General features: G+C 36.5%; 1 protein-coding gene across 7 annotated transcripts in view; it reads left to right on the top strand.

Moving 5' to 3' along the window:
* The window catches only part of LRMDA (leucine rich melanocyte differentiation associated), a 741,773-nt gene that overhangs the window by 515,028 nt on the left and 203,881 nt on the right, over positions 1 to 22,864 (top strand). For all 7 annotated transcript variants that reach the window (XM_072931493.1, XM_072931492.1, XM_072931491.1 and 4 more), the window contains one exon: positions 19,568 to 19,652. In XM_072931493.1, coding sequence (XP_072787594.1) covers positions 19,568 to 19,652 — 85 coding nt within the window. The remainder of the gene's footprint in view (positions 1 to 19,567; positions 19,653 to 22,864) is intronic.

Raw genomic sequence — 22,864 nt, 5'->3', positions numbered from 1 at the left:
ATCAAACTGTCTTACTGGTATCATGAAGATCTGTATTAAACAAGATGCAAAGCTCAACATTTGGGTACCATGTCAGAAATGAAGTTTACAAGTGATGTTAGGGCAGCCTTCCCTTTCTTCTGCACCAGGGCCTGTACTTTGCTTCTGTATGCTCTTCCCACTGTTACCAAAAAGCTCCCAGATTAATCCACTCAGGGCATTTGCTCAGGAGTTCAGGTACACACTCCTCTTCTTCGTGTTATTTCCCACCTTGTCCCTAAAGCTAGGTCAAAACTCTATGCTTGCAAAATTCTTCCCATCTTTTTTTTATCCTAATCTTTATTTCTACCTTATATCTAATACCACTGCAGCCATGATGAGTCATATTTCTATTGACTTTAGGAGTTTAGACCTTAAGCAGAGGTGTAGATGATTTAAACATTAGTAAACTGAAACTGTTTTATTTTGGATGCTTTGTGACTATGAGTTCTTTGTTCATAAGTTTGCTACAACGTCATTCAGCCTGTCAAACAGCCTGGACAGTCTTCCAGGACCAGTTGAGGCCTGCCAGCATCCTCTTATTAAATCTGATACAAACCCTGAGTTAAGTATATCATCCTGTCAGGTTCTCAGTGTCTAGACAGACACTTCCTAATGCACATCAATAACAGGTGTGTGGCAGGAGCCTCCTGCCTGGGCATGCCTCTGCAAGGCAGCTCCTTCTCTCCCCTGTGTTTGCTGAGCTTTCTGCTTTGCAATGATCATAAAACACACATGTAAATGTTAACAAGCAGCAGTATCCAAACATACCTTATTTACAGAAGTATTTTAGCCAAATGTTTCTTTTCAAGGGTATGGATAAAGCATTAGTGGTTCTGTATTTTACCTATGTAGGTGAAACCTGTCTAGCTTTGATGACATGAGGAGGTATTTGAACTGGATATGGATGTTCTCTTCAAATTTGAAAGCAGTTAAGAATTTTTAATTTTAATTTACCAAAAATCTATGATGTGGTAAAGTAGTTTCGGACAACTGAGGACAAACTTAAAATAGCAATTATGTTTTACTAAAACTTAAATATCTTTAGCAAATAATTGCATTCAGATTTTATATAATCTGATGCAAAGATCTCCTTACTTATCTTTCATTCATGTAGTATTGGGAATAATGTTATTTGCATTACAGAGTTTAGATGCCTGATTTAGTTAGGTGCAGATCATAGATTTTTCAAGAATGGGTTATTCCCTTTTTATGTTGCATTCCAAACAGACACACAAGATCAAAGAGAGGAAGGGACTCTCCTATTCTGCTATGTGATGAGAATTTAAACACATGAAATGCAGTTTGTGGTCCTTCATTTAAATGGCGTGCTGTTGTCACTCACATTTTAAAAATAATGGATGAAAGTTCAATGCTTTTCTAAAGTTAAGAAGTGCAGAACACTGACTGGTTTATAATGGGAGATGGAAGCATCTTGTAGCTACGTTGAATTCATGGACTGAGAAAAAGAGAGAGGGTAACGTAAAATTCTAGGATTTTAGTGCCTGTACTTGGAGAGAAGAAAAAGTTTGACTTTGTAACACTTGGATATTAGCAAGCCATCAAATGTCAGGTGCTGGATGGTCAGCTAGAAAATTAACTGTGAGCTGTGAAGTTCATATTTGCTACATGTCACTCAAAAGCAGTGCTGCATAGTGGCTGAGGGTTACATCCCCCTTGGTCTTCCTTTTGTTTCTCCATCATCTAAATGTCATGCAGCTTCTAATACATCTATCTGTGCATGCAGAAGAACAGTGGGTAGCTATGAAAGCTATGAAAGTATTAGCATTGTTATTTTCCTGTATGAAAAATAGTTGAAACACACATTGGAGGGAAAAATAAAAAAATAGACTAGAGATCCTAAAAAAAATGTATGTAGGGTAATATGCTATAATTCATATAGAATGATCTATGAAATGAGTAAGAAGTCTTTGGCTCAGAAGTTGTTTTTGACCTTAAAACCTTTTGTCCTTCTATGTAGAGCAAGGGCCTCTTCTTTATGCTATGAAATAGCCACACTTGACAGAGAAATGCATTAATTCTTCATTAGTTTCAACCACAGCATTCAGAAAAATATTAAACATGAGATGAATGCATAGGGCAGCAGATCACTGCCTTACATTGTCTCTAATATTTGGACTTGTATTTTCTGCAACATGAATGATGACTGTTTTTATTAGGTTCAAGCTGTGCAACTAGCAGCTTGCTGATCACTTATTCTTTTAATTTCATCTGCATGAGATGAACCTTCCTAAACTATTTTGGTTTATATTGCATATATCCTCTGCTTTGCGATTGTAATGTTTCTATCATTTTAAGAAGAGCTCACTATTTTTTTTAAAGGTTGATTTGCTCATTAGAAATGGAGGGTAAGGCAACATTAAGCTTAAAATTAATGGATTTGTTTATTGCAGCTTTACCTTTGTGTTACCTGAAGCAGAGCATATTTTTTTTTTTGTTTGTTTTGTTTTCGTTTTGAGTCCTTTCATCCACAAAGAATGGGGATTAGCCTTTGGCTAAAATAGTGCTTTCAGACCCTTTCAGCATTCAGTAACTGTTTACTTATCCAGGTATAAATGGGTAGAAACACAGTTAAAGCTCCCAGCTGCAAGGTCAGCTACCTTTTTAAAATTCAGCCTCATGAGCTCCCCTTGGCTGAGGGCTTGCTGGTATGAGCCATTAAGAGGCTGTTGCATGTAACCTGCCCTTGTCGTACACAGAGTTGCACACGCACCTCTGGTGCCGTACAACGCGCCCTCGCTCCGCGCCGTGCGAGAAACAAAAGCAGCTGAACTTGTGATCAATGATCATATGATCCATTTACAGGGTGCAAGCTCATTCAAGTAGAACTAGTAAATCATTAAATATTAACTCAACACCATTCCTGCTGGGCAGAACACACAATCTGATTTTCTCCAAGTTGCCAGTCATTACCAGCAGCCTTTCCTGGTTTAACAATGAGCTTTTAAAATCATAAATTAATTTTAGGTGTGTAAAACCCATTGCAAAGCACAGGATATAGTTAAAAGCTCTAATGGCAAAAAATTAATCTATTGGGCTAAAATTGTCTCTGAGGATCCTAAAGCACTGGGACCATGCACACAATAAAATGGCAGTAGCTCCTATGACTGTTGCATCAGGTCTACCTTGGGAGAAATCTTGAACTTACCTCAGTTCAGAATATCTTGCTTAGAAAAATTAGGCTAAGAAAATTTGGGCTAAAAAAATTAAAGCTACAAAGAAGTCCTTAGCCCTGACCAAGTGGTTTCTTTATGTTTTATTTTTACCAATTGTCGTGCAAAGTTCATGGCCTTAAAAAAAAAAAAAATTAAAAAAAATGCATTTCCAACATCTAGAATTGGCATTTTTTTTCTTGTTTTTATTATCTTGATTAATTTTTGTTGGAGTGTGGATATTTCAGAAAGCAGCCACAGTGCATGGAAAAAAGTAACCTTTTTTCATTAGTTTTTAAATAATGTTAGTTTTTTGGGGGGAATGTATTTTGGAGCCATAATAAATAGTGATAAATGGGCTTTGCTGTTTTAGATGAGTATCCAGCATTCAGAAGGAATGTGCCCCTTGTTCTGTGAAGCTGGAAAATTCTTCTTTTAAGATGAACTCACTAAAACAATTGTAAAAGTTTTTAAAGCAAGCAGCCTCCCTTCTATAGATGAAAATGGAGAGAAAGGGAGTATGAGTTAATGCTTTGTCATATGAGAAACCAATATGAGCTAATGCTACAGTATTAAAAGTAGAGAAAAAGAAGTAAAGTACATTCTACAAGATGAAAACCTAGTAGATGAGGATTGACTTCATTGAAAAGTTTTTTCTTGCTTTAGCTCTGTGCTTCTTTTTGTCAATGTATCGAAGCCTGGTGAGAGAGACTCTGTAATAGAATCATGGTAGAAGGTGATGATTGCCTTTTTATTTTAAATAGCTGAGTTGGAAAAGACTGTTTTCTATCTCCAGGCATATTTCTATGTTCCTGTGTTTGTGTATGTTCATATCAGAGAGGATGAGTTTGATTACAACTAAATATAATTTTAGAACTCTGTTCAAATGTATAATGGGGTGTTTTCCCCCTCAGATGAAAATTGAGGGTAAATTGTTCATACATTAAATACTATGTCTACAGCAGCCATTTCTTAATTGACTGTTTATCTTCTTTCAAGATAGATAACTTAAGATAACAAACGGATTGGGAAAGCATCTCTTCCTTCACCAGAGCAGAGGAACACTTAACAGTTTGGTTTCAGAGATATGCTTTATAAAACAAAATAAAATAATTTTAATCTTCACAGAGAAGCCTGAAAAATAGGAGATGGAAGAAAATAAGACACGGAAGAATTTTACATATATAATAACATTTCAGACAGCAAAATGAGATAGATGATGGCAGAGTTTTAATCAAGTTACCATCTTAACCAACCTAGAAAAGGTAATTTTTCTCGTAAACTGATGTACTTGCAGTTCTGCTAAGTACAAATGCTTGAATATGTGTGTGTTAACATCGGGAATAATTTGCTAAATGAGGCAACAGTATAAGGATCATGCTAATGGGAATAAACTTAATTCCTTCCCTGTTTCAACAGGAAATTAATGAAATGGTGCTAGCCCACAGGTGTCTACCAGCAAGGGAAAGGCATATATCTTCCAGTCTTCTCAAGCCAAAACACATGGAAGTGAGATCATTAAAAAGGGAACATCTTTTGGGTGCACCTCCTGAGGAGCAATATGAAAGAGCAAATGTTAGACACTTATTTGCTACATAACTGGACACATTTCAATTACTCTTTGTGATGATGGCACTGCAAGAAACATTATAAATAACATTAAACCCAGAAATTCAATATATATAGCTATGTAAATTGCTGAGGACACTTACCTTTTCCTGCTCTGCTGTACTGCCCTGCACTATTGAGAAGTAATCTCCTGCCTGTGGACTCAACAGGGTTTTTGACTTCAGATTTTTGGTTTGACACTCACTATTAGGACAGACAGTAGAAAAGTGGAAAGTGCAGTTTTATTGCAGTAATAACATATTTCTGAGGAATAAAATCATATTGAAGCTAAAGTGCCAGATTCAATGGAGGGGGAAAAAAGCATGTTTTAGCATAAAGGTACTTTAATGAGAGAAAATAAGTGAACTCCAGATGCAACAGTTGCGTTTTAAGGAACTGAGCAGTTTCAGTTTTTTACACAATGCTGTTGGAGCATTTCTGTTGCAAAGTGTAAAACTTTTGGTGCATCAGTCTGTTTCTAATAACTTAATCAAAACTTATGAGTAATATAAAATGAATTGTGAAGTGACTAGTCAAAATATGTCACCTTGGGTTTAACTTTGATACTTTATGCAGCCCACAGAGATAATATTAACAAAAAAGGTTTTCCCATGAGGTGGGTGCTGAAGCTGAAGTCCAGTGCTAAAACTACAGGATGAAATTAGTGATATTTTCTAGCATTTCTTCCACAAGTTTTAGAATAGCTGTAACTGGAAATCAATTGGTTTTCAAAATCTAAATGTCTGAAGATATTTGTCATAATATTTATTTGTCATTCCACACCTGAAGCTGGATAACTGGAGCAGAGGAGACAGAGATATGAAATGGCTGACTCTTTTCATTTTGTTTCATGACAGTGTCTGAGAATTTGTGGTTATAGAACAGTTCAGTGTTCTAGAAAGTAGACCTAGACATTAGTTTTTCTACTACAAGCCCTATGTTACTCTTCTATATTAATAGATAAAAGAAAAAATCCAATAAAAGCCAAACACAACAATAACAATAAACACAGAAAACCAGGAAAAAATAACTGTTAGAACAAGAGGCAATGGGCAGAAACTGCTGCACAGGAAGTTCTACCTAAATATGAGGAAGAACTTTCCTAATGTGCAGGTGACTGAGCAGTGGAACAAATTGTTCAGAGAGGTTGTGGAGTTTCCCTCACTGGAGATACTCAGAATCCTGTGCCATGTGCTCTGGGATAAGCCTGCTTGAGCAGGGAGGTGGGGCCAGATGACCTTTCCAGCCTGACCCGTCCTGTGGTTCTGTGATTTATGTGAGTACAGTGAAATAATTTTGGATAATTTTCATTTTACATAATTATTGTGTGCACTTGAATACATGAATGCAATTAGCTCTTGAAGTTACCCACTGTATAACCCAGGCTTGTATTCTCTTTCTGTTTAGCTTCAGTTCCATAGTAGTTTGACTTTGTCTGAAGTAATTCTGAGTTGTCTGCCTGTTGCTGATGCCCAGATTTTTTTTTTCGGAGTATGGGAAAGGAAAATATTCTTTCCACACCCTCTAGTCACTCAGTTTAGTGATCCATGCTTCTATCTGTAAATTTCAGGGTTCCTTTGAAGTTTCTAGTATTCTGAAATGAGAGTATCTCCAACTTCTGTGGAAAATATTACAATTCACAATATATTTGTTATATTCTGCCATTTTGTGCTTTGTCTGAAAGTGTCATTGACAAGATTCAGCTGCAGGTGGAGAGAATGAGAGACAGATGACAAGAGGAGGGGAAGAAGGATGTGTTTCTTTAGCCCATCTTCTCTTTTGTCAGTGCAAATACTGTTGATAACAACAAGGATTTCAATTAGTTTTTGTAATATAATTATCAAATATTATATACATTATTTTGTTTAAGGAGCTAGAATAGTACAAATTCAACGTGGCATATGTTCAGTGAATTAAGTACCAGTGAACAGTTTTTATGTTGATAAAGTGGACATGCTATCACAGAGATCAGGTTTTTGCTCAGTGTAACCTTTTTGTGAGTGAGATAAAACATAAATTGATTAGATTTCAATAGACACATCTGATACTCTTTGGGGTATCACATAAGAGAGGAAATTTAAACATTATAATTGTACTTTTTAGTGATACAATAGGTACTAGAACACCAAATTTAGATTTGGATAAGTCTGTGGTTCTAGAAAGTTGATGAGACACTGAAGAGAGAATGGAGGGAACAAGGCAAATGAGTTCTCAAAAGACTGGATGACATGTTTTGGTGAGAAATTCCAGGAAATGCTGTCTATCTTGGGTAGCCAAAGGGATGTGAAGGGTTGATCACGATATGTCAATAGTAGCACCTCATGTGGACAGCAGCACAAGAATAAGATTTGGAGTTTCCATCTCATAAGGGCAGTGGATATGAGAAGAACCAGCTGCTGCAACTGAAGCTTACACACCCAGGGTAGAAAAAAAGAAGAATGTTGATGGCAGTGCTGATTTGTTGGAACAGATTTCCCAGAATTGTGACAGACTGTACATAGATGGCAGTTTTTTTAGCCAAGACTGGAAGTGCTCAGTGCACGTCAACTGTGTAAGTAACCATGGTAACAGCTGAAACCAAGAAAAGTTCAGCATCCCTATAAATGAGCAGTTACCCTGTCTGACAAAAAACCTTCCCCTCATCTCTGAATTGTAAAATGTCCTGAAGTTTAGCATCGTTGGGGGAACAGGTTTTTGAGCTGAGGGATAAACTTTAAGTCTTTTCTGGATTTATGGTTAGGGAAAACTCATTAGAGCCTTTCTTCAAGGGGAGCATAGAAAGCCTCTTGAAGAGACAGAACCCAATGAATTTTAGGACAGTATTCATTAAATCTATCACCTCAGTGAAGAAAACCTCACTTACCAGTATTTCATGGCCTGACTGAACTCCAAAAGTCTACACATGGAGCTTGGAAAACATATTTTTAGATAAATCAACTCTCCTGCTGTTTTTTTTCTCTCCTCTCATTTGGGTGAAGGTATCTTTCAAGTGGACATTAATTATGAATAAGTTCAAGAAAAGTAATTATAAAAATTAGTTAGGTTAGCTGTGTTATGCAGTTCATCTCCCACTTTTATGCATTTCTGAAACATGGACAAGAAGTCTCAGACAGCTCGGAACTGCTTTATGTAGGAAATTACTTGAGAGTTAAGAAAACCTAAAGCAAAAGTGCTGCAACAATGTTTTTTCTATACCCCAGTTTTGGGTTTCTACAAAACTTAAGTTTTAACAAATTGATATAATTACATTTTCCATGAATATTTTGACTGTCTTTTCATTTATAGTGTCCAATGTTTTCCATTGGGTTTTGTTTATTTTGATTCACCAAAAATTATGTGAAAAATATATTGATTGAGTACTGCTCTTTCGTAGTTTAATGCCTTTGTGTATGATTTCTTATCTCTCATGCATTCATTTATGGAGATCCTAAAATTAATTCCTGTTCCTGTGGTTAATAATTTCCATCAGAGATTGTTTCTGTTTTCTAAGCAGATACTTTACAAATTATTAATATATTGATTGATAATATTCTTTATGTCCCTAAAATTTTAGTGTTTGTATTCTGAAATCATAAGGTAAGGCCTAAGTGTTCTTTCTTTAAAATATTTAAATGTGGCTATTGCATTACCTCCTTGTGGCTGCCCAGTGTGTAAAAAAAATTGAACTTTGACACACTTATAAAATCATCAGATTTCAAGACAATTTTACAAGCTTAAAAGACAAAAGACATGAGATGTGTCTTTACTACATGCTGAGTCTTTTGTCTGGGACAGAAGTAATCATAGAAGAGGGAAATCTCACTTTATAGATGTATGAATAGTTCACCCTGGCAGCTCCCAGGCCATGGCAGGGACTCCAGTTCTTCTAACTGGGGCCCAGAAGTGAAGGCCTTCAGAAGATTCTGTTTCTGCCTCTGATCCCTTCCCACCCACACACCTCAAACCACCTGAAGTTTACCTCCAGTCAGGTCATCAACTCTTCAAAGGAAGATAGAAGAGACAGAAGCAGGAACAGAGGCAAACCCAGAAATTTTTGGTATTTTCCTTTATTTTTTTTCCCCAGACAATGTTGTCAGTGAGTATTTCTGATTGGAACAACACTCGCTTCATCTTTGCCTCTTCTCTGTTTCCTATGTGCATGCTCAATTAAATATTGTTTTTCATTTATCTGGGAAAAGTCCCTTTAATGGTTGCCATTATAGACCAGTGCTTCTATTCCTATTTTATTTTCTGATGGCTTTGATGCTCTGGACTCATATTATTGTGATCTAGGGTTTTTTTCAATTTGCTGCTGACTAAAAGCATTTTAAAAGCCATTGGACATTTGACAAACGTAGCAAATTGTTGACATGAACAGATTCACCAAAATTGTCCCGAGAAATATTAGTATGGATGTCATGTTTGAGTTACTCATATGACATTTTCTAACTGGAATTGTGTCTTAGTTTGTTTATTAGGAACTTTTGCTTTGTTTGTTTCTGTGGGGGGAGGAGGGTACCATAATTTTGTAATCTTAAAGATGTTCTGAAGGAAATAGGTTAGCTTCCACAGTAAGCAGTACCCACAGTGGCTTTAAAATTCAAATGTTTCATTAGACTACCTTTTCCACTGGCAGCTTTCCTTACATTCTGAAATCCTTCAAAAAAACCCACTATAGAACATGCAGCTATCATATAAAGTTGATTTTGTGTTTTCCCAGTCTCAAGCTACTTAGTGCAAATAAAATTTTGTGCCAGTCAGCCCGAGATGTGTTACAGCACTGTTAAAGCCCAGCCTGTTAATTACAGATGTTTTGCACTGTTAGGGTGATGCACAGATTTCTTGGAAATAGGTTTCCTGCAGCAGCATGTAGTTTTACAGTGCAGTCAACAGAATGTTGTGGAATAGCAATTATGGGAATAAGGAGAATGCACAAGCTATTGGAGTGAACGCTTTAATGCTGATACATTTTTCCTGATAAAAGCAACTCAGATAAGAGGATATGCAAGTTATTGTAGCAATTAGTTTTTCTAAGATGTCTATCTATATGAAATGTTTCATGGTAGGGAAAAAAACCACAACTTTGTAGTAGAATGCAAAGTTTATTACATTTCTAGACTACATTATCCTTGTCAGCTAGATTAAAGCATTCTCCTAGTTTCTGTCCTATATTACCCTAACAAGTGAGGAAATAATGTAGTGTTGTTACAGGGAGTAGCTTATAAATTTTGACATAAGTGTGAGAGAAATCACTTGAAATGTGAGGCAACCAAGAGGAATAATTAGGAACAGCAGAATGATCTCAGTAATATGACAATAGTTTCTAAAGCACCCCACAGGATTGAAATCATCAGGTTTGCTTGACCTATATCTTTAATAATACAGCTCATTGCCCTTGTATTGAAGCTAGAGGGAAGGACAAAGTATAAGCTTTATCATGTTTTAGGAGAAATTGCAAAAAGTTTATTTATTAACACAGTACGAAATGGCCCATTTCTATGATTACCAAACAGGAAAGCAAGTTGGGCCACAGTTCACCACACAGAACACTTTATAGTCAGGCTTGGCTGGCAAAAAATATTATGTAACACTCAAATAAGATAAATAGCTGCATTGGCAGTGGAAATAACCTTCTGTTTAATTAGAAAATAAGAGCTGTATGGGACAATAAAAATGGTTACTGCTGCCCTCAGTCACTGTTTAATAAATATGGTCGTGCTGAAGATAATGCTAAGTGTTATTTATTTGTGTAATATCATGGGCTCAGTAATTGTTCATGTTCTTGATAGTTACCCTGCATGTACAATGAGTCCATTTCGTGTTTTCTTTGTTTAATTTTTCAAAAGGGAAGAGAATTTTTAAAGCTGTTTTTAAAAACCAAAGGTATGTTAATGCCTCAGTGTTGCTGTAACCAAACAGGTTTTCTTAGCTTACCTTCAGGGTAATTAAGCTTCGAAACTGAGTGTTTTATATTTTCCAGGCTGGATTGTCATCTGCTTTGGATATGTTTCTACATCTTTGAGAGGGAGCCTAATTTGAATTTTCAGCTGTCCATTTAGTTGTGGCTGTGTTTTGAATGAGTCCTAAGGTCTGGTTTTAGCATGGTTTTGCCTTCCTTTGGAGGTTTAAGCACTAAACATGGAGATCAAGTCCAGCAAGACACAGTGTGGAAGACTGAAGGTTTCAGTGAACCTTCTCTTTAAATGGAACAGTTTTCACTAGTAAATTGAGCATCAAATTGTGCTGTGTGCATATGTATCAAAAGTTGCTTTTCTCTATAGAGCATGTTTATTGGATATGGACATTGTTCTGGGCTTCACCTCTTCAGAAACATAAACACATTTATCAAATGCTTGAAGGAGGGGCATGGGATGCATTTCACAATATATTTTTAACAGGCTTGGTATTCCAGCCCTGTTGCTTTTGGTCACAATCTTTCTATTTCAAATCTACAGTAAGTACAGGGATTTGAAAAAGGATATCAAAGACTTTTCTTGGTTTTATCCAAAGGGATAATTCACAAGATGTTTCATCAACAAGCTTTAACCCCTCCTTCCTTCCCTGCTTTCCTTCCTCCCCCAAATGTGGACTGTATGTCAAGAGGCAAAACAAAACAAAACAAACCCCCTTTTCTTCACACAATTCACTTTAAGCTTTAAAATCCTCCAAAATCCCCAATCTCCCTTTGCAGTCTGGTTCCCACTCTCCAGCTTTCCTCATCTCCCTCTGAAAGAAAAAAGCTCTTCTTTAAGGGACTGATAGGTTGTAGAGCGATGCTTAGCAACAACATTCCTGTGCCTTAAGTAGCTGCAAGCCCCTAGCTGAACCCTTTGATGTGACTGTCAGGGCAGATTTATTTTGTTTTAGCACATTGTCTACTTGTCCAGATGTATCAGGAGATAAAAAGGAGTCATGTTTACACTCTTTTTGGGAGAGGGAGGAGGGGAGGAGATGTAATTAAATCGCATTTTTGATGAATCTCTGAGAGATCGAGATGAAGAACAGAGGAATTGGCTTGAATATAGAGGGGAAACCCATTTGCCTGCCCTGACACCTGACACTGTAAGAAGATGAAGTGTAAAGCCATAGCACAATGTGTTGATTTGGTTCTGCTGAACCCTTTAACTTTGTGTTTTTTCATGTGTTGGTAGTTCACAAGAGTCCAGAAAGGCCTATTGGAGAGTAGCAGCTGTTCACCTTAGAGTCTTCCCTGTGTATGTATGTATTTGTCCGGGTTGAAAAAAAATGTTATATTCTCTATAATACTATTGCTACAGATCACATATCCCAGGATCTCTGGCTGTGGTAAGTGGCTGTCAATCAAATAATTAAGGAAAAAAGAAAAAAAAAACCGACAAAATTGAGCCTCAGTGATCTTGGATAAATAAGTGTGCAGTGTGAGGCAGGCCTTGTTGAGTTCTCCAGGAGAACAAACACCACAGATAAATCCATTTTTGTTTATTTGCTTTTAACTTGCACATTTAGTAACACCATTCTGAGCTCTATTAATAACCTGCGGTGTGCAGTGACAAGTCTGATTCCAGCATTCAGTATGCTGTGGGTATGCCAAGTGAATAAAACGCTAGTTTTAATCTGCTGTTACAGAAGTTACTCTATTTGCATTTTAAATAGGTTACACTGCAGCACCCCCTTCTGCTGGCTGGATAGAGTGACAAGAGGTTTGAGCTGCAATCCAGCTCTATTCCCACATGACAGAATGAAGATGCCTTGAAAGCCTTTTTAACCTTCCTGTTTCTTAATTCCTGTGCCTGTTAGGTGAGGAGGTCAGCAAAATTTAGCAACAGTCATTAAAGTAAAGCTTATACATTTAGGATCTATCTTTCATTTTTTTTTCAATATTTTCCATGCTTCGTAAAAAAAACTAAGGCACGCAGAAGGAATCAGAATGAATAGCAAAGCAAAGTAAGTGCTCTAGCATTGCAAACAATTATGCCTGGCCTGTGAAATGTATACACGGTTCTGCATTCCTCTGATTATCATTGAATGGGCTTGAAAATGATGAAATTATGTTGCTGATTTAATTTATGGAACAGTCTTGAAGTTCCTCTCTAAAAAATCAACTTAGCTTGATGATTTTGTCCTTGCTTTTGAAAAATCAGATTGGCAAAAGGAGGTGGAGAAGTTCTGAGTTACCTTATTTCAAAATAAAGGGCTGTAAAAACTAATGAGTTACAGTATCATATGTGGTGTATTTGAGTTCTGTATCAGTGTTTGTATGCAGCTTATTAACTGTTGCTATGCCATAGCATAGCAGGAATCTTGGCAATTACTCCACTACTGCTATGTTTTGTACTTGTGATGTAATTGGTTCAAACATATTGCAGGGAATGACTGAAGTAAACTTGGAATCTATTATATTGTCAGGGTACTTCACTTCACATTGACTTACCTATGCTTTTGGCACCTTCTGTTGGTGCTGTAATCTTTAAAAACTCTGTATTTCTCTTTCACTCCTTCAGAAATGTTAGACAATGAGTGCAATTCAATAAATGTCATGTTTGGGTGTTGGTGAGGTGGGGACTTAGAAAAAGGTTCTAACATCTCAAAACTCATTTGTTGTTTACTTCATGAGGAACTTCAAAGAATAATTGTCTGTGACAACTCAGGATTCTCTAGCAACAGTTGAAGAGTTTTGTGGTTTGGGGCATGACAGTCTTATTTGTGGTTTGCTTTGTCCTCTATTTTACTAGCATGTGAACCCCTTGAATCCTGAATAGTGTAAATGAAAAGAAGGCAGCATGTGTGTTCTCGGGATATGGAGGTAAAGATGCTGATAGAGAAATAGAAGGTAGAATGTATAATAATTGTTTGGACTTTCCCAATCTCAGATTAGGATTCAAGGCCAGCAGATTTTTCTTTATTTTTTTATACTTCTGGGGGTCTTTCATTGAGCCACTTGAGCAGTTAAGGTTTAGTTTATAAAAACTGAATATATTGAATGTGGCATATGATTAGAGAAAGGTGGTAAATAGTCACTTCCCTTCAACTCATCAAACTGAAGCTGAGCTGAAGAATCTCTTGTATCCTTCTGCTTTTAAGTGTAAGTAATTGAGATGCACTTTTTAAAAAGAGAAGGCAAATACTATGCAAGAAGTTCACTTTTTATCTAATGACATTGAAAAAATATTAAGATGCTAAAATTTTTGGCTTTTGAATGATATAAGTTGAAAAAGAATGGTCTTGAAAGTCAGAAAGCCTAAAGGGTGTTTTTGTATGCTATATGTTACAGTAGAACAAATCAATTCAGGCTCCTTAGATGCAGTCATTGCCTTGTGATTATATTTGTGTAAAGTCTTGGAGCCTTTGATCAAAGAAAGGCATTTGTGACTAGGTCTAATCCAAGCTCTTTAAGGTGTTTAACTTGCACAGGGGGAAGAGGTTGATAACAGCTGGGATTTAAATTTAGTTTTGCTGAACTTTTGTTTTGAAAGGATTTCTATTATACACTGCTTCCTTTTCCATACAGAAGATGGATCATTGAGTAAACCTAAAAGGGAAAGAGGATATGGGAGGAAATGGGTGGGGACTTGGAATTAATCTTCTGAAGAAAAATGTTTGATCAGCGGGTAGGAGAGTATGAAATCCTCTGATGTTGACAGCAGGCAACTTTCTGACTGGTGTGTGATTGACAACTTTGATGCTCCAGTGGGGAGCGAGTGTCCAGCCGTGCTCAGGCATCCTCTGTCTGTGGGTGGTAGTGTTAATAATGTGGCAACTGGAAAGATTAATTGTGGACAAGCAGCAGGATTACGAGGAGGGCTTCACAGGTCTAAAAGGAACAGTGGTAGGAAGGCCTCTGATCTGTCAGCCCAAAAGGAAATTAGTTAGGGCAGGCTGGAGCAGGCTTAAAAAGGGAGGAGGGGGGCAGGGTAAAATGGAGTAGTGGAAAAAGGGAAGCATTTAGGATATTGAGGCAAAATGAAGAGGATATTGAAAAAGGTCATAAGGGGATGGGACCAATGCTCCTGAAAGACCTTAATACACTGCATCCTCTTACAGTACATGCAGAGTTCAGCTTGTTTTACAGAGAACTGCAAAGTGACTTTTGTAGTGGTTAGAGCTGCCCCGATAGGTAACACCTCTTACTTGTTTCTGAATGACCATGAGAATAAACTCAAATTAAGGATTTAAAAGGATATGTAAGTGCAAAATACATAGCAGAGAGTTTACTTAAGCTGTTTCTGCAAGTTACTAACTGCTGTGTGTTTTACTTCCCACCCTTTTTGGTAGAAGTAGGGATTTTGCCAATAAATTCTGTGTTACCATTAAAGAGGCCATTCATCATGCTTACTAATGTTATTAATCAAGATACACCACAGTACTCTTAAAATGAGATCATTTTGATAAATCATGTATGACATGAAAAGACTTTATTCCTTTTAAGTGCAATTTAGACTGTAATTTTTTTCCTCATTTATGATTCATGGGAGAAACATGGATAAAATTCCCTTGCACATTTACACCTTATCTTCAGTAATAATTCAAAACTGCTCTTAGATGAAAATTCAAGGGCTGATTCACCAAAGCTGAGTGCCAGCTCATTATTTTCTGGCATTCAGTAGTCCAAAAATAATGTCCATACATTAGGTGCTTTTCACAATAGTTGAATTTGGCTGCACACCAGACATATCGATTACACTCAATTAAGCCTAAATGCATAAGAATTATCTGATGTTCATTTGCATTTTTGATCCCTGCTTTCAACCTTGCAATTTAACATTAAGTGAAAACCAAAAGGTAAACTAAATTCAAGTGAGAAGTGATAATTTCTCTTACAAGAGAATAAGGGAATGCTTTGAATTTGAAATGCTTTGAGTCTTAAGCTCCACTACTTCTGTTAAATGTGAAAAATTCCTCTCTCTTGCTAAAGGTTATTGAAGTTAGAAGGCCAAAATATCAGATCACTGTTCTTCTTGTTGTCCTAATACTACAATAATTTGGCTACTGTATTAGCATCACATCCGAAAATAAGCTGCTGAAATATCTGGAATTAATATTTCCTAAGGTCATACTCTTGCTCATAACTAAAACACTTGTATTATTGATTAGATTTAAAAGTGTCAGAAGTGGGGAATTTTTTTACTCCTGTGTTTAGAAATACAAAAATGAAATGTCCAGTAGAGAGATATAATTTGGATAGCAGAATAATTTAAATTTTACTTTCTCAAACCATGATTCAAAGAGGATTGTCTTGTCCGAGTTCTCCCTTTACTTCCTTCAACAGCTAAAATATTTGAAGGAACTTGTGTGGTTGCCAAAAATAGCGCAGCATTTTTTTTTTAATCACTGGTCTCTACAAATTTGTTTTGATGCAGCAGATGTACAGTATGTCCTGATACTAGCCATGATGTTCCCTTACTAGTACCATCCAAGTATTGCATTTTTTATTCCTTGAAAAGTGGAATTCAGGGATTAAACAGAATAGCTTTTATTTTTGTTTAGTCTAATTAGATTCCTCCACTCTTGAGAGCTGGTTGTTGGTGTGTGGCTGACAATTTTCTTCTAAATGGGTTATTTTTTTTCTGTTCATTAAAGTGACTCTAATTTATGCTGGAGTTTAGCAAAGACAACTGCTAACTCATGGCTAAGTCTGCTTGGCTGTGGAGCAAAGAGAGTAGGAAATCTCCTTCCACCAAGACCAGCCTCCTTTCCTGGCAGGGGTGCTGTGCCACCTCTTGGTTTTCCTGAACATGCCAGTGTGTTGAAGTGGGTGACAAATATGAAGAAAGGTGCCACCGTTTAGCAAATGTTTGGTTATGTGCATAACAGGGGGGCTGTGAGTAGTCTAACTTTGTCTTGTAAGTTTTAAACCACGTACTATGATATACTGCCAAACTTGAATGACTTCAGGGTTTGCAAAACTACAAGCTTCTTCTGTAACAATAACATTAGAATTTCTTTACTGAGTTATTTTGTGACCTGTTCCTATAAAATTGAAGCTACCAACCAGTTTAAACAGCTTTCTTCAAAGCTATTTGTATGTATAGTTACTTTCCACTGCAAGAAGAACTTCTGATGCATATATCACCAATACTTGAAGACATAACTGTCACATGTCAATGCTGTCACTGTCACAATATTCCTGTGAATATTAAGAGTAATGCAATCTATACAAATCTCTTTGGAAAATAGCTTAGGGCCAAATGTCAGTATGTGATAGAGAAAACAAATAGTTGTCTTTCTGCTGGTGCACAGGCTTACTCAGAAACGTGATTTGAAACTTGAGCCAGTGTTTGTGCAAAACAATCCTAACCCTGGATGATATTCCATAGAATTAAAGTTGCTCTAACTGAATGCTTAGCTCAAAGGTAATGAAAATTCTTCTGTATTTGACAGGGAATTATATACTGTACATAAAATAACAGAAAAACACCGATAAACAAACCCTTCTCTTCTTGTGTTTCCTAAAATTGGAAATAAAGCTAAATTGCCCCTTCACTTCAATATCCTTTTTAGAAGCTCTTGAATTTTGCTCACTCAGTGGTATATTGCTGAAATGGCAAAGTCTCTTCCAGTAATTTTAGGAAAAGCTATCATCAAGCTGTCAACAGTCTAAATTGAGATTAAAAGTACCAAAGAGAAACCTTCACTATTACCAGAGTCCCAAATAAGTACACTTGAATAGGCAGATAACATCTAGAGTGTACAGTATGAGACCACTTATTCTTCCAGTTTTTTGAGTGATTTACAGGCATGAAACATGATGTTAAAATAGTGACGTTTTTCTCCTTTTCTTACCCAGAACTACTCAATCCAAAGGAAACATGTAGTTGTGAACAGATTCCTGTTCCTGGAATTAGTTTCAAATATCACATAGCTGGGTCTAAGGGGTTTCTATCTCTCCTCTTACATGTTATGTGCCCTTGGCTTATATTGGCCACCAGAAAGATTTCCAAAAATTCATAGTCCAGAGCAGTTTGAGCTGCAGGTTTGCAGTTCACCAAAATCAAGGTATGATTCATTCTGGCTGAAGGTGAAAGTTATGTCTGTAGCAATATGTCTCTGAACAGGAGGTTCCCTGAAAAGGGTTTCTTATCACTGGTGAGTCAGCAGAGGCAGGATGTTCTCTATTTTTATTCATATCTGATAAGTAGCGTCCTTGCTGTTTAGGCAAATTTTCCTCTGTTATGTTCTATTAAGATGTTTGTTTTCATGCATTATGCATCTTCATGTTGTGACCTGATTTTTCCAAGGGACAAAGGTGGAATTGTAACTATGGTTTGACATAGAAATTGATGGCTGGTCTCCAAAGCAAAATCTTAGTATGCTAATCTAGCCAGTCACCTCTTAACATTTTATGTACTATCATTTAGGAGTCCAACAGCTACAACAAGGAAGATTCTAAGTTACAGCCTTTAACAAACTATTATCATTATTAACTTTCATTGTTATGTATTTCTGATTATTGTTCTTGGGTTTGGTCTGGTAATTAAAATTTGAATCAGTGCTTCTTCTTCCCCAAAATACTGTAGCTCTATTTTATACTTTTATATTAACCAGACATTGGAGACCTGGGGGTTCATAAATTTTGAGGATATGTTCAATTATAAAGTAAGTAGGATTGAGGTGGATTCCTTTGATTGACTTTTGCAGCTTAGAAGTCAATATATCATTAGGGAACAAACTACACAGAAGATAGCAATTATTTTCTCAAGACTCCCTTTAGTGAATTATCATGAGATTCAAGAAATAGTTTAGCTTTTGTATTGTCTCTTTATTTGCCTTATTTTTTCTATTAGAAATTATCATATAACTTACAGTGAATGCTGTCCTTTGTGTCTTCTATTTAAACACATCATCTTTTTATATCTGTTGAAATGGGTAGGTTGTAAATACTCCAGAGCAAACTCTGTATCTGAAACTGAACATATCACTACTGTGTCACCAACCGAAGTTAAACTGAATTTTAAAAACTGACAATGATTCATATTCACCAACACAGTTCTTTATTTTCATGTCTTCTAACTGCTGTTCTGTAACTAAAAAGCAAGAGGGTAAATGTGGCTTGTTTTAACTTTATTTTATATATACTTTTCCTTCAGCTGAAACCTCCAATGGAATGAAGGTTAGTTTATTGTAAACCATAGTTCTTCAGTCTAATATTTTAAAATTAGAATAATAGGATTTCGAGACTTATTAGGGAGAAAGATTTGGGTGGCTTCTCCCTTAACACTTTGCTTTTAAGGGTTCTGAGCAAGTACTCTTGGGTACTTATTTCTTTATTTAGACTTCTGGTGTAGGTTTTTAGTGTTATTATTAACAATTCTATATAATTGTACACTTTTTTGCATTATAGGCACTATAATTTTTAATAAATCCCTTCATTTAGCTCACTGGGCAGTGGAATGAGAACATAATTTGGGATTTTTTAATTTAGATTTGAAAAGGATAGTATCTTATCCAACTTCCTATTTTCGATCTCCTTTAATTTGTGTGGACTCACTCATAACTTCCTTTAGGTAAATATTAACCCGTTCCACCAAGAGGAAAAACTTTGACATTGCCTAAAGTTTTCCTGACAAAGATGGTAATTTTTTTTAAGCTGTCAGCTGTATAAAAATATTCATTTAGTAATGATGCATAATACCATTGTGTAAACTCTTGTGAGTACAGCAACCTTGAGGAATGGCAAGGAGCCTTAACAAAAACAAATTAATCCTTCATGGCTGGTAACTCCGTGCACCTGCAGCACATGCCAGCAGGTGCATCCGCTCTGCCTGGTCACTGAGCTCCACTGGGGCACTGACAGGGTTTGTTTTGTCGCACAGGCCTCCAGTGCTGCTGCCCCTGCCTCTCCAGAGATGCACTACACGCCGCTGCCTTCTGGATCCAGGGACCTCACCAACCACAGAGGTGCGAGCTGCGTTTGATTGCTGTGAGCTGCTGCAGGGCGTTAAGCTTCGCTCTGAGGCCTTCTCTGTGTTACTTACTGCTGCCTTTCACTTTACACAGATCACCACGCCTTTCAAGCACTATATGAGAAAACCATAGCTGTCAAGACTACAGATTTTAACTCATATTAAATAGGATTTACAGGTAGTCCACCGGGAAAGCAAATAAATCTACAGATAACAACACTCAGTGATTTTTCTGTGTGTGAGAGAGAAAAATGTAAAAATATTAGAATACTTAAACATTGATAAGTAGATGATTACATGCAGCATTGGTAATTTTGAGAGAATTTGTAAACTTTTTAATATTTTTAAGTGAGAGGGTTTTGGCAGTTTAGAAATTTAGGACTATAATTTTTAAATAATAACACATATTCATTGCAACAAAAAGGGATTCTTCTCTGTTTTTCAACATTAAATGTAGATCAGTTTTCAATTTCCTTTTTCATCAATCCTTAGAACTTAAGAAAGCACCTTGGGCAAATTCACAAATTCCTACTGCATACCTATGAAACAAAAAATTCAGGGTAAGGTGAAAAACTAAAGCAGTCAGGAAGGGTGCATTCCAATCTTTTTCACTTTTTTCAAAAAGGAGAAATTTGTAAAGCCTGCAGCACTTTTTCAGCTTAACACCGGAGCAACAATCTTCTTATTTGTTTCCCACATTACCCTTTGAGTATACATTGATCGTGTAAACCATTTATCTATAGGCAGGGTTTTTTTAGGATACCAGGATCAAAGTCAGCCTTATATTTATGAATTGATGGTAGCTTAATTTTAACGTGTGTTCAAATTTTGCAGCACTACAGAGGATGGAAGCAGATTTAGTAGCATTCCATATTACTTGATACCTTCTGAAAGAATCAGGCAGGTAATGCACCTGAAGAAGGATCTGTGGTTCAGGTGTGAAGGATGAGGAAAGCAGGTGATTACAACTTTATTTGTTGCAGCCTGTATCACTGTTGTTGTGCTAGAGCTGAGGATGAGTATGAAGCTTCATCCTGGCCTTGTTGCAGATTGCTGTGGTGGAAATCAGATGTCCTAGAAGTGCTCTGGGTGCGTTATATTCCAGCACTGAGCTCGCATAGAAACTGATGCTTTTTAAAGAGAAAGGACCAACCAAAATCCTGAATTTGGGCACATACCTGGACTTGGGAGATTAAGAAACAACCTCTCTCCCCCCAAAAGAAACACAGTGTCCCTCCTCTCCACCCTCCCTCCTCCTCCCCATTCTCAAGATTGGTAGCTTTGATTTTTCAGATAAACATGTTGCCTTTGGTGTTGGCTTAAATGGATATGGTCTACTAACACAATGCATAGGATGCTAGAATCTTGAAAAATACCTGACTGCTATAGAAATACTTTCAAAGTACCCTTAAAAGCCAGGTATCTTCAGATTTTTTATTTAGATAATAGTGTACTGGAAGTGTGGCTTCATGGCTAAATTTGTTATCTAATTTGACAAAAGAAATGCCAGTGGTGTTGAATCAAAATCAGTGTGTCTGCATTATTGATTGACTCCTCTTTCAATTCAACAGTTTTGTGGCTGCAGTAGGTGGTGCAGACACATCCAGCAGGTGTTCAGAGTGGGAGCTTGCCAAGGTCTAAGTACCCACTGTCCTCACCAGGTTTTCAGAATGTCTGCCCCCTTGCCATGAGAAAGGAAAATTATATTCCCCAAATCACCAACATTCTACCCTTAGCAGTTCACATAATTTTTATTACTTCTGTCTTTACTCTTCCCAGAAATATTCTGCTCTGCATACTAAATATGCTGCAAATTTCCTTGTGATTAAGCACCTTTATAAATAAAGTGAAGGGAGAAGAGCATGTCATCCAAAGAAAGCGTAAAATTTGTCCTTAAAGAGACATTCTTAACATGATTTGATAAATTTATATATTTGTGTGTGTGTGTGTAAATATATACACATATTCACAACGAAATAATTAGGGACACTTTCCAAACTTCCAGGTCTTGGAAGAACCGATTCCAAGTTTAGAACAACCTGTTGGTAAGGCCCATTAACTCAATCAACTTATTTTATACAAAGAAAAAATCCAGAGTTCCCAAGCCCATAAAAGATTAATTGCAGTCAATAGAAAAATCTCCAAGGAAAGAATGAAATACTTAAGCATGCTATTTTAGGTTCTGAATATCTTCAATTTTTTTCTTCACGGAATGCTTTCAGTGTTGTAAAGTAGAATTGAATCAGCTGTTGCATATGTAAATATTGGCGGTTTTCAATGCATACTGGAATGAAGAATGCTGTAATTTTGTGAGTGTAATTTGTCCCTGGAGAAACTTGTTTACCAGAATCCTGAAGTCTGGCAAATGGTTTGGTACAGCTGTAAATTGATTTTTAGGGGACTGGGAAGGGGAGCAGGAGCAAGCTGGATGTATTTGATTGGTACAGTTTCACTTGGACATTTCTCACTCTATTTAGCTATGATTTTTTACAGGGAGAAAAAAAACATATAATTATGTGTGGGTTGCACCGTGTGTCTTACAGCTTTTGTGTTCATGCATGCAGTCTATAATTTCCAGTCAGGATCCAGTTCTTTAGGCTGACTCCATACTTTGTATAAACAATTTCAGGAATGATAAAAATGTCACTCTCCCTTTCAAAGCCCACAGAAACAGCATATGACAGTGTGATGTCAGCATGGAATGATATGGAATAAGCACTGCAAGTATTACATTGAGTATTATAATGCTTGAATATATAAATACATGAAGAGAGAAATATTCCATCATGTTTTTAAGCTTTGGAATTTTTTCCCCCATATTTGGAAAGTGTTTTCCCTTATATTACAGTGTTGCTTAGACTCACTTTTCTAAGTTGAACCTTACCTCAGTCCCACTGTTCATATTTTTCAGTGAAAAATCATATTAAATAGGATTTACAGGTAGTCCACCGGGAAAGCAAATAAATCTATGGATAAAGGCCTTCTATTTAGATTTTGGGCATCTGACAGCAATATGACTTGATTCTTTATGTGATCTAATTGCTATCCTGTTAGACAAGACTTCCAAAGTGGTTATTTTATAACTGACTGTATTTTTTTTTATTCCAAACCAATGATCTCAAACTTCTAAGGATCTTTCCTTGGTCTTTGTTAAAGTAGGATTTTGTATTTTACTTTGTATGGATTTAGAACCCAATGATTTACTTG

The sequence above is a fragment of the Taeniopygia guttata genome, chromosome 6 (assembly GCF_048771995.1).
Source record: "Taeniopygia guttata chromosome 6, bTaeGut7.mat, whole genome shotgun sequence".
Classification (NCBI taxonomy): Eukaryota; Metazoa; Chordata; class Aves; order Passeriformes; family Estrildidae; genus Taeniopygia; species Taeniopygia guttata.
Note: the sequence above shows the minus strand (reverse complement) of the source record. Positions and strands in the feature narration are given on the sequence as shown.